Source organism: Notothenia rossii (assembly GCF_949606895.1).
Source record: "Notothenia rossii genome assembly, chromosome: 5".
In the NCBI taxonomy this organism is placed as follows: Eukaryota; Metazoa; Chordata; class Actinopteri; order Perciformes; family Nototheniidae; genus Notothenia; species Notothenia rossii.
The window spans coordinates 89595538-89608526 of record NC_136903.1 but is presented as its reverse complement, the minus strand read 5'-3'; the positions used below and the strand labels follow the sequence as shown (position 1 = coordinate 89608526).

The following is a 12989-nucleotide window of genomic DNA, read 5'->3' as shown; positions in this document are numbered from 1 at the left end:
TGGTTGCTGATTGGTTAATGGTTGCACAACCCAAAAAACATTGTGACATCACAAAGTGGCCAAAATCTGATCAGCTCATTTTCAGACAGGTTTTTATAGAAATAGATCAGGACAAAAAGAGAGGGGGTCTTTTTTCCTGAAAATGTCAGAGTCTCTGAACACAGAGGGGACACATGTTGATGTAGAAGAGACATGAAGAGGGGACACATGTTGATGTAGAAGAAACATGGAGAAGAGGGGACACATGTTGATGTAGAAGAAACATGGAGAAGAGGGGACACATGTTGATGTAGAAGAAACATGAAGAGGGGACACATGTTGATGTAGAAGAAACATGGAGAAGAGGGGACACATGTTGATGTAGAAGAAACATGAAGAGGGGACACATGTTGATGTAGAAGAAACATGGAGAAGAGGGGACACATGTTGATGTAGAAGAAACATGGAGAAGAGGGGACACATGTTGATGTAGAAGAAACATGAAGAAGAGGGGACACATGTTGATGTAGAAGAGACATGAAGAAGAGGGGACACATGTTGATGTAGAAGAGACATGAAGAAGAGGGGACACATGTTGATATAGAAGAGACATGAAGAAGAGGGGACACATGTTGATGTAGAAGAGACATGGAGAAGAGGGGACACATGTTGATGAAGAAGAGACATGAAGAAGAGGGGACACATGTTGATGTAGAAGAGACATGGAGAAGAGGGGACACATGTTGATGTAGAAGAGACATGAAGAGGGGACACATGTTGATGTAGAAGAGACATGAAGAAGAGGGGACACATGTTGATGTAGAAGAGACATGAAGAAGAGGGGACACATGTTGATGTAGAAGAGACATGAAGAGGGGACACATGTTGATGTAGAAGAGACATGAAGAAGAGGGGACACATGTTGATGTAGAAGAAACATGAAGAAGAGGGGACACATGATGATGTAGAAGAGACATGAAGAAGAGGGGACACATGTTGATGAAGAAGAGACATGAAGAAGAGGGGACACATGTAGATGTAGAAGAGACATGAAGAAGAGGGGACACATGTAGATGAAGAAGAGACATGAAGAAGAGGGGACACATGATGATGTAGAAGAGACATGAAGAAGAGGGGACACATGTTGATGTAGAAGAGACATGAAGAAGAGGGGACACATGTTGATGTAGAAGAGACATGAAGAAGAGGGGACACATGTAGATGTAGAAGAGACATGAAGAAGAGGGGACACATGTAGATGTAGAAGAGACATGAAGAAGAGGGGACACATGTAGATGAAGAAGAGACATGAAGAAGAGGGGACACATGTTGATGTAGAAGAGACATGAAGAAGAGGGGACACATGTTGATGTAGAAGAGACATGAAGAAGAGGGGACACATGTTGATGTAGAAAATAAGTGGATTTTGCATCATTTTTATGGAACTTTGAACTTTCACTTTGCTAAGATTTTGAAAGAAGGACTTTCTTTGTTTTTTCTCCACTCTTATCCCAGCATTTATGACTACATTTCTTAGGACAGTATATCGCTTCTGAAACTATTAGAAATTGCAATATCACATCATACACAGACAATTATGTTTATGGTGGTTCAATCTATAACAAATCAGCACATTTGTATTTGGAAATTACCCATTGTTTTAGCTGACACAATAGCAAAATTAGCCAAAGTGTTTATTGTTAACCTCCATTTACACAACGTCATGGTTTAACTTTGCATTGAGGGGTTATTATTCAAGTGTAGCCTTCTTTAAAACTTCTATGAATTGTAATGCCATTTTCCAAGGTCTCAATCATTTGTAGGAAGTCAATGTCGTTTATAACGATTAGAAACTACTGATAAAAAATAAATTGCAATAACCTGGAATTACCCTGAAAGACACAATACAGTGCATCTCCACAACTTCAAAGAAGTTGGGTACACAGGCCAAAGAAGATTCACTTTATCTTACACTTAGCAATACATCTGGAAGACAATGACACAGTGCAGACACATTCTCTCATTTCCAGGAAAGAACTAATGTGGAGTGAAATATTTATCCCAGAAAGAAGGACTTGTATTTGTAATTAAAATGTTAGTTAATGTCGTCGTTATCGTCACGGAAATCGTCACTGAAACCGTCAATGAAATAGTCAGGGTAATCGTCACGGTCGTCATCAAGGTAATCGTCACTGAAAGCGTCAATGAAATCGTCAGGGTAATCGTCACGGTCGTCATCACGGTAATCGCCTTCCTCTTCCTCATGGTCGTCAACCTTATCCACCTCTGGTAAAATATGTATTGGGAATGTATCTCTGTTGCAAATGTATGGAAACATCTTCTCAGTGAAAGTGTGTGTGAAGGTGTGTATGTGTGTGTTAGTGTCAATATCAGAGAACGACAAATTTCCTCTGTTCCAGTCCAGATTCACTCTGACCCTCTGGAGCTCCTTCTCAGGCGGAGAGGAATGAGTGGATCTGATGGTGAACATGCTGAGTATTCACCTTTAGAGAAACCTATTCTCCATAATCCAGACTCCATGAGTCCCTTCCTCTGGGCAGACTCTGCTAACACACCAAGTGACCAGAATGTGCTTTCTGTAACCTGGACATCCCAGCTGTGAGTCCCTGAGTCAAAGCCCTCAGAGCCCAGGACACGGGGGTATTCATCAAACCTCTCTGGATTATCAGGAAGTTCCTGTTCGTCTCCTCCTCCTCTCACTGAGGTCAGATCTTCAGACAGGATGAGGTCTGGATGAGCAGTGTTTGGGTCCAGGATGAGAGGAGAGTAGGACACCATGTTCTTCATCTTGCTCCAGATGTTGAAGCTGAGGTTGCCCAGGTGTTTGGGCTGGTCTATCAGAGCTCCTGAGGGCAGCTGTGGATCCTCCAGCAGGGGGCGCTGCAGCCTCTCCACTGCAGCCTTGTAGTTGAGCAGGAAGGAGACGTCTTCAGCTCTCAGCTCCTCCTCTGTGGCTCTGACTGTGTGTGAAAGAGCTGCTATCTCTCTGCTCACAGCCTCCATCTTCTCCTCCATCATCCTCCTCTTCTGCTCCTCTTCCTCCCTCAGTGCAGCCATCCTGGCCTCCTCTTCCTCTTCTAGAAACTGGTGAAGCTTCTTAAACTGCTCCTTAATCTGCGTCTCTGTGTGTTGAGCCTGGACCTTCATGTGTCCTGCTGTTTGATCAAACTTCACTTTAACTTCTTCAAAGAGCTTCAGTTTCTCCTGAAAGGGCTGCAGAGACTTCTGGAGCTCCTCTCTGAGATCCTGAGCAGCTTCATCCATGGGTCTGAAGCTGTGGTTTGTGTGTGTTCTTGAATCTCTGCAGACGAGACACACTGGCTGCTGATGGTCCAGACAGAAGAGTCTGAGTTTCTCAAAGTGCAGACTGCAGAAAGCCTCTGAAGGTCTCTGACCTCTCTCCTGTAAGAAGGTCTCACACGTGTTCTTCAAAGCCAGGTTACCGGGAGGTTCATCTTTGGAGGATTTTCTCCGACAAGCTGGACACTCCTTTTCTTCTTTCCCATCCCACCAGGTCTGCAGACAGGCTTTACAGAAGCTGTGGCTGCAGGACAGAAGAACAGGATCTCTAAAGACTTCCTGACAGACCGGACAGCAGAGATCTTCCTCTAACCTGGAAGCCATGTTGTCTCTGAGTGAATCTGAAACACAGCAGACAGGAAGTACAGTCAGTCACCGTCTGATGGTCTGATTCTCAGTCGTCTGTCTCTCTGCAGTGAGGAAGAATAACAAAGTGTTTCCTGGTTAGTCTCTCTGTTCACCTGCAACACACAGGTGTGTCTCACTCCACAAACACCAGCCACTCCTCAGCAACTCACCATAAACTGGTTTAACCTCATTGTATCTCTGCAGTACAGAACATTTTAACCGTCAAGTAGCTCACAGAGTATCATTCAGCTGTACAGTCTTAATGAAGCTTCTAAAGCAGGACTTTCAGCTCCACAGAGGAATTACCTTTGTTTTGGTGACTTGGCCCATTTGCCTAATATTAAAAAGCAGTGTCGCTTTTAAGTCAGTTTGTTGTCTGCAGGAGTCACAATACTTATCAAAGGCCTCGAAACCGAAACCCATCTTTTCAATAGAGCCTCTTCCTAGACCTTTTATGTTTTTTACTATTCATTGTACCGTGTTCTGTGCTGTTTTATATTGTTCTATACTTACTGCTTGTAGCACTTCAGGATTTGTCTTCAACTATGAAGTTACAAAATAAAAGTCATGGCTCCCCTCCCCCTCCTCTAATGACTTCACTGAAATTCAATATGAGTGATTTTGAGTCAGACTCACCTTCAGGGGGTGGAGGGTCCGCAGGTTGAAGCAGCAGTGTTGTAGTGTCCACTTTTCTCTCCTGTAGCTGAACTCAGAGGAAGTTGTTAGTTTGGTCTGAAGGTGAATCTGATCTTCTGTTTTTCAGTCTGTCTGTCTCTCTGCAGTGAGGGAGAACAACAAAGTGTTTCCTGGTTTAACTCAGGTGAGTCAGGTGAGGGAGGAGCTCTGTCACGCCTCCTCGGCTGTCTCCTCTCGTGTAACTCAGGGAGTGTCTCAGTCCAAAGTGCTGATTCATTGCTGGATTAAAGGTTGAAGTGGTGTTTGAGTTCAAATATAAACTGATTTATTGTATGTAAACTTGTAGGCGCACATAGTGTTTCACAAACCAAATATCTGTCAAGTGGCACATCAGTTAAAAAGTGTGAACTAATTGAACTATGAACCTATCCACACTGAAACTTATACTTTTGTTTATCTTGTGAAAGGTTGGTTCGTTTAGTAGGCTCCGCCCTCTAACTCTCAGCGTGAGCCTTCAAACTAAAATGCAGATTTCCGACCGTAAAATGTTAAAGTGATGCCAGAAAACAATCTTTCTGTCCTTCAAAAAACGTTATAATTCCTCCAGAAATATGAGTATCAAACAGAGCGTCAGACGGCAGAGACAGCTTTGTTTTTACGTCTCATTGTTCTTTACGTCCATTTGATTGCGGGCGTCATGTTCTCGATATAATTGATACATCTGATAAACAAGATCAGCGCCACAGTATCACCTCATACTATATCTTTCTAGAAACACCCCTGATATATAATATGATACAACATTAAGTCTGCGTTCAGTTCTTTCTCATCACTATTTAATCAAAGTGATACAAGTTTGAAAGGTTTTTCGTCGGCTCTTGATCAATTAGCTTCTGTTTTATAGATCATCAACAACATATTTCACCTTCAAATACAACAGAAAAAGTTTTCCAAACACATGTCATTGTCAAGTACAAAACCCTTGCAGTTTTTGACATGAGAGGGTTACTGTTTTGTTGATGTCTGCACATGATGTACATGGTGAAACCATCTATAGTATGAACTTACTTTTAGCACAACATCTTGTGAACTCTATAGCAACAAGCAGAGCAAGAAGTATAAAAGCTCCCACAAAAACTCCACCAAAGACCGATCCTGTGATATTCGCCTTGCGGGAAGTTTCCTCAAAAAGTTTATCTGAAATATGGTGAAGCACACATTATACAGAGAGGAATTACAGCATAAATACTACGAGTATACCACTCAACCTACATTAGCCTCCTTTAGCTTAGTGGTGATGATGTAAAGTCATGTGACCGTACTGTAGTTCCTTTATAGCCCAACATTAGCCGCCTTTAGCTTTGTGGTGGTGAGGTGAAGTCATGTGACCGTGCTGTATTTCCATTATAGCCCAACGTTAGCCTCCTTTAGCTTAGTGGTGGTGAGGTGAAGTCATGTGACCGTGCTTTAGTTCCTTAATAGCCCAACATTAGCCACCTTTAGCTTAGCGGTGGTGACGTGAAGTCATGTGACCGTGCTGTAGTTCCTTTATAGCCCAACATTAGCCTCCTTTAGCTTAGCGGTGGTGACGTGAAGTCACGTGACCGTGCTGTAGTTCCTTTATAGCCCAACATTAGCCACCTTTGGCTTAGCAGTGGTGACGTGAAGTCATGTGACCGTGCTGTAGTTCCTTTATAGCACAACATTAGTCACCTTTAGCTTAGCGGTGGTGAGGTGAAGTCATGTGACCGTGCTTTAGTTCCTTTATAGCCCAACATTAGCCACCTTTAGCTTAGCGGTGTTGAGGTGAAGTCATGTGACCGTGCTTTAGTTCCTTTATAGCCCAACATTAGCCTCCTTTAGCTTAGCGGTGTTGAGGTGAAGTCATGTGACCGTGCTTTAGTTCTTTTATAGCCCAACATTAGCCTCCTTCAGCTTAGCGGTGTTGAGGTGAAGTCATGTGACCGTGCTGTAGTTCCTTTATAGCCCAACATTAGCCACCTTTGGCTTAACAGTGGTGACGTGAAGTCATGTGACCGTGCTGTAGTTCCTTTATAGCCCAACATTAGCCACCTTTAGCTTAGCGGTGGTGACGTGAAGTCATGTGACCGTGATGTGGTGCCTTTATAGCAGGGTTGCCCACTTTGGGTACCTGGCTGGAGTGAGATTTTGATATCATGGGTTTAATTACACATATGCGCACTAAATGACTGCTATCATGTCAGCAGCGGGACCTTAGCATATATATAGGATATATATACAATATACAAATACACAATATTGGACACAGACTATAAAGGGCACACAGTTTCATTCACTAATGAAAGTCAAGCACATGTTTGTTTCCACTGTTTTATTGTGTGCCTGTCGCGATAAGCAATTAATTGACTTATCGTACGATAAATAAAAATGAACTCGATAAATTGCCATTTACATGAGGATGTGACTAGCAGTTTGAAAGGATGTACTTGAATTATTATTATATATTATCATTATGTCAGTGGTCTAAAATGGTCATACAACGGTGCCGACAATATTATCATTTATCGCAATAATTTCCGGGAAAATGTATCCAACAAAAATAATTATCGTGAGAGGCCTATACATGAAACACACACACACAAACAAATCTACAGACTTACTCCAAACTGCCAAATATATGAATTAACACACTCTCACTCTCATATACTCTTTGACTCTATTTTGGCCTAGTAGAACAATAAGCAGCAGACTTTTACTTTTTTATCATTTCTACTGGATCTTAGATCTGCGCATGCGCAATACGGGTCGGGGGTTGACCAACCGGCTCCCACTGCTCTGCTGTCTGTTATAGGGGTGGGCGATACCACAACATCTGGATTCGATCCGATACCAAGTATTTCAGGGCCAGTATCGCCGATAACGATACTTTTTAAAATGAAAAGCGTCTTATGTACCTTCATATAGGGGAGAGCTGCATGACATGATTTTTGAGCTGAAAGCATCATAACTAGACTAAATCTGAATTCATTGACGGGATAAAAGTGTGTTTGACTATTTTTGTCAAAATGAAATGTTTGTTTTCTGTTCTTTTACCCTCAGATATTAACGAGTGTGTTCTGGGAACCCATAACTGTGGCGTTGGCTTCGTGTGTGAGAACACACTCGGCTCCTTCCTCTGTAATCACAAACCAAAGTGCATCACCGGATTCTCACAGGACTCCCATGGAAACTGTATCGGTAAGAAACTGTCTTTGTTTGAATGGTAACCTCACAGTGACAAGAATCAGTCCAACCCCCAATAAAACCACAGTTCATCATTTTTACTCTTTAGATGTTTTATAAAGTTAACAAATGAAATCCCTCTTTCCTGTTATAATATCAGGAGGTACGGCCATGAGTAATTCCAGAGTGGGAAGGTTTTTAAAACAAAAATGATAATCAATTAAATTTGCTTTCCGTTACTTTTGGACAGAGGTGGGAAGTAACAGATACATTTAGTTAAGTACTGTACTTAAGTACAATTTTGAGATACTTGTACTTGAGTATTTCCATTTTATAAAAAACTAGCTGCACCTTTACCAGCTTTGAGAACACTTTCATGATCAATCATTATAAAACATATCATATATATTATTCTGAAATGGACCAATCTGCACAATGACTACTTTTACTGTCGCTACTTTCACTATATTTTGATGAGAATACTTTTCTACTTTTACTTGAGGAACATTTTGAATGCTGGACTTTTACTGTAACAGAGTATTCCTACACTCTGGTACTTCTACTTTTACTGAAGTACAATATCTGAGTACTTCTACTTTTACTCAAGTACAAGATCTGAGTACTTCTACTTTTACTCAAGGACAATATCTGAGTACTTCTACTTTTACTCAAGTACAAGATCTGAGTACTTCTATTTTTACTCAAGTACTAGATCTGAGAACTTCTACTTTTACTCAAGGACAATATCTGAGTACTTCTACTTTTACTCAAGAACAAGATCTGAGTACTTCTACTTTTACTCAAGTACAAGATCTGAGTACTTCTACTTTTACTGAAGTACAATATCTGAGTACTTCTACTTTTACTCAAGTACAAGATCTGAGTACTTCTACTTTTACTCAAGGACAATATCTGAGTACTTCTACTTTTACTCAAGTACAAGATCTGAGTACTTCTATTTTTACTCAAGTACTAGATCTGAGAACTTCTACTTTTACTCAAGGACAAGATCTGAGTACTTCTACTTTTACTCAAGTACAAGATCTGAGTACTTCTACTTTTACTCAAGGACAATATCTGAGTACTTCTACTTTTACTCAAGTACAAGATCTGAGTACTTCTATTTTTACTCAAGTACTAGATCTGAGAACTTCTACTTGTACTCAAGGACAAGATCTAAGTCCTTCTACTTTCACTCAAGTACAATATCTGAGTACTTCTACTTTTACTCAAGAACAAGTTATGAGTACTTCTACTTTTACTCAAGTACTAGATCTGAGAACTTCTACTTTTACTCAAGTACAAGATATGAGTACTTCTACTTTTACTCAAGTACTAGATCTGAGAACTTCTCTCACCTGTGCTTTTGGATGACCTCAGCATCAAAAGGTCAATTAAATGAATGAGCGTTAATAAATATCAATACGTTTTTTACCTAAGTGTATTGTGGAAGACAGTAAGTAAACACATCAGTTATTCTCAGCTGTCTCTAGTCGTGCTTCTCTCTGTGTTTGTGCGGACATTAATGAGTGTTAATAAATCTCAATAAGATGTTTTTGTAAGTGTATTATGTAGGTAAACACATCAGTTATCCTCAGCTGTCTCTCTCTCTGTGTGTTTCTTTAGACATCAATGAGTGCCTCAGCCTCAGAGAGTTGTGCAGCTCTGGTTTTAACTGCAACAACACGGTGGGATCCTTCTCCTGCCAGCAGAAGACCATCTCCTGCAGCCCGGGGTACAGCGCCAGCTCTGATGGAGCCACGTGTGTCGGTGAGAAGCTCCTCTGAAACACAGCAGCACAACTTAAAAAAGATGGAGATGAGAGCATTGAGGCTGAAGAGTCTCTTCTCAAATGTTTAGTTATAGAAATCCCATATCAGAGGAGAGAGAGCCTGAATATCAGCTAGTGAGTGTAGGTGATATGATGAGTGAGGGACACTTTCAAAATATTGTAATTCTGTTATAATTTCTAGTTACCTGTAAAGAAATGTAATCAGTAACCTAATCTGAGTATCTTTTGGATTACCTCGATATTAAATGCAATGCAAATAAATACTAGAGAAAATAAATATCAATAAGATGTGTTTTACTTATTAGGTAAGACAACAGAACAATGTGACCTTAGGAAAGGAGAAACCAAGATATTTAGGATCAGAAATTATTTTTTTGACAGTAAAACCTGCCTTTCATTCAGCACATCCAGGCAGCAGCCTACACACCAACACTGAAACCCATGAGCACATACTACAGTTTAAAAAAGCAGAAATAAAATCTGAGCTGACAGAAAACCTTTTTAGTTCAACACACAGTTAAGCTCACACACACTATTTTATGAACATAGGTTCACCTGCTGAATTAAAAACAGAACAAATGAAGCAAAGAAAGTGAAAACCATAAAGCAGATTCAGGAAGTAGAAGTATAGATTCACACTTCCCCCTTCTACTCCAGTAGGACTCGATGAGGATGTTGCACTTTTCCTTGGTCATGTGATGTTTTTTAGTTTTTTCTTTCCGTTAACTGTCAAGTGGGAACTAAGTATATTTTTGTACGTTTTTGTGTGTCTCTTATTTTCCTACGATACTGTTATGATTAGTTGTGAATAAGAAAATATGAAGGACAGACCATCTATTTCTAGAAAGCGGCAGGTCATATCAGATCATCTTCTTCTCCCTGCTCCTTTTCGGGTACGGTGTGGTTATAGAGACATGTTTTGTAAATAATTGTTATACATTAAGTTGTGGATACCATGAACGGAACAAATACAAATGAAATGAAACATTTACAGTACGTACCAAACCCTGATGACCTTCTGTCTCCTGTGTAGACCTTGACGAGTGTCAGATGGGGACAAACCGCTGTGGACTCGGTCAGATTTGTCACAATCTTCCTGGCAGCTACACCTGTGACTGTCAGACGGGATATCAGTACGACTCTCTGCGGAAACTCTGCACCGGTACGAGTCCCTGCGTCACAAACTTTACATGTTCACGCTAACATTACGTTGTTTTGAAGGTGAAAAAGTCTCTCCACACATCACTAGTTGTGTTTCTGAATGAGCTCTGGAGTGTTTATCGTGCCATCTTATAATATGTTTCTGTTGCACTATTTCTTAATGCTCTTAATGGCTTTCATTTGTGTAAAGCTCTTTGAGTTGCCTTGTGTTGAAAGGTGCTTTATAAGTAAACTCACCTTGCCTCTCCTGCTCCTCCAGATATAAATGAGTGCTGGCGTTTCCCCGGCAGATTGTGTGGACAGACGTGTGAAAACACCCCCGGCTCGTTCCACTGCTCCTGCACGGAGGGCTTCTCCCTGGCTTTGGACGGCAAGAACTGTAAAGGTTAGCCGGACTTTCATTTTCTCTGACATAAAGATATAAGAGATTATATATATTGATTAACCCTCGTGTTGTCTTCGTGTCAAATCTGACCGATTTAATACTTTCATCAATCATAACTTTTTTGTTTTACATTTGATTGCATTAAGGCAGTGGTTCTCAAACTTTTTCTGTCAGGCCCCCCATTTGGAGAAAAAAAAATGTCGGGCCCCCCCAACACAAATAGTCAGGCTCAGTGGCCAACACAAATAGTCGGGGTGCTGTGGGGTAGCTTGACGTTTCATAGAGGGTGCTCAAACATTTAGGGTTTCCCATTAATGTACCGGTCGCCACAGTTGAATTTGAAACTACAACAATCCCCACGCATATACACAGTGTACCCACGGCTGTTACAATTAAGGCTTGATAATCAGCTCACGGCATAGGTGTAAGAAGGGGTAAAGTGCTATTTTTATAGGTGGTGTGTGGACCTCACACCACCTAGACCGGGGGGTCCGGGGGCATGCTCAACACCCATTTGAAACAGAACTGTAAACAGATTTACTTTTTCTTTATGGATATTTTACAAATCACCCTTTTAAACTTTGTTATTTTTTTACTGTCATATAGTATTTCATACCTGTTTTTAATTTAATCTCTTATTTTTTTATAACTATAATGATCATATAAAGGTGTGCCTCGGAAATAATTGTTTACATTAATGGTGACCAAAACGTTTGAGACCCACTGAGATAACACTGAGAGAGTCCTTTAGCTCTACTGAGTCTCTCAGTCTGACAGGAGAGGACTCTCCTCCACTTTGTTGTTGAAAAAACTCCTTATATCCGTTAGCGTAGCTCGCTAGCACCAGAAGCTAACAACAACGATCTCCGGTACCGGTGCGCTCTCTCTCTCTCGCTCGTGCACGCACACAAAATGGCTCGTTCCACACACACACAGAGCTGAGCTTTAATGAAACACAGAGACCCAGACGTAATAGTACTGTACTGTATCATATTATTTTCGAATAAATAATTTTTCAAATTATGATTTTAAAAAATAATAATTTTATAACCATCTTTCCTCCTGGTCTCTCGCGCCCCCCCTGTCATGCCTCTGCGCCCCCCAGGGGGGGCCCGCCCCCCACTTTGAGAACCACTGCATTAAGGCTTCATGATATCCTTCACAGTGGACATTTGAACATATCTATACAATTGCTGATCACCACTTTCATTGAATTTTGGATGATTTAGTCAACTTTGTAACACCCATGGTGTTCCCGCTCAAACATGACCGCCATTAAGAAAAGGAATTAGTAACCATCCGGATCAGATAAAACACACACACACACACACACACACACACCCCCACACACACACACACACACACACACACACATACACACACACACACACACACACACTCTGTGTTCCCCCCCTTATGTGCCCATCCCCCCACATGGATCACACCTGGCCCACGCAATACATGTTCAGTGTCTGTTCTTTGTATATTTACTGCAGTTTTTCATGTATACCAGTAGTCTGATACAACATTTACAGTTTGAAATGTGGTGATGATTAATGGTTCTTGTGTTAATGTAATAGCAGTTAAAACAGGACCGGTCAAATTTGACCGCGAACACCAAAGTAAGGGGGGGGGGAACGAAGACATTAGGAGGGTTAAAAGGTGTCCTCTTTAAGTCTGTGTCATCACTAAAAACAGTTTTCCTTCACCTTCAAAATGGCCGAAGTGGTCGTTCCACAATGCACAGCCCCAGAAATAAGGATTTTTATAATTGTGTCTTTTATTTCCTGTGCTTAGATATAAACGAATGTGACAAGAAACCGTGCAGCCAGGAGTGCGCCAACATCTACGGCTCATATCAGTGCTACTGTCGCCAAGGTTACCACCTGAAGGACGACGGACACACCTGTGAAGGTATTTCCTACTAACGGTCCAGGTAGAGACTGGTAGAGTGTGTGGAGATGAGACAAATATAAAGTGGTTGTGAGCATTTACCAAACACTACCTCAAGTTCACCAGGTCTCACTGTGAAATGATTTCTAATGTGTTTTAAAAACAACTTTATAATAAACCAATGATATGTCAGAGGTACTCTTAACATCATCAGGTACACGGTTCACTGAGAACTGCACCTGCACACACTCGTCTGTGTTGGATATGGTG

General features: G+C 41.1%; 1 protein-coding gene and 1 pseudogene across 2 annotated transcripts in view; one reads left to right on the top strand and one right to left on the bottom strand.

Moving 5' to 3' along the window:
* Positions 1–1740: 1740 nt before the first annotated feature.
* The window catches only part of LOC307041522 (E3 ubiquitin-protein ligase TRIM39-like), a 21672-nt pseudogene continuing 10423 nt past the window's right edge, over positions 1741–12989 (bottom strand). The window contains exon 2 of the transcript XR_013810666.1: positions 1741–3641. The product of XR_013810666.1 is annotated as an E3 ubiquitin-protein ligase TRIM39-like (transcript). The remainder of the gene's footprint in view (positions 3642–12989) is intronic.
* The window catches only part of LOC307038947 (fibulin-2-like), a gene marked incomplete at its 5' end in the record, with an annotated part of 9030 nt that continues 3098 nt past the window's right edge, over positions 7058–12989 (top strand). The window contains 6 exons of the mRNA XM_079680617.1: positions 7058–7070; positions 7366–7503; positions 9115–9258; positions 10314–10442; positions 10701–10826; positions 12624–12740. Coding sequence (XP_079536743.1) covers positions 7058–7070; positions 7366–7503; positions 9115–9258; positions 10314–10442; positions 10701–10826; positions 12624–12740 — 667 coding nt within the window. The remainder of the gene's footprint in view (positions 7071–7365; positions 7504–9114; positions 9259–10313; positions 10443–10700; positions 10827–12623; positions 12741–12989) is intronic.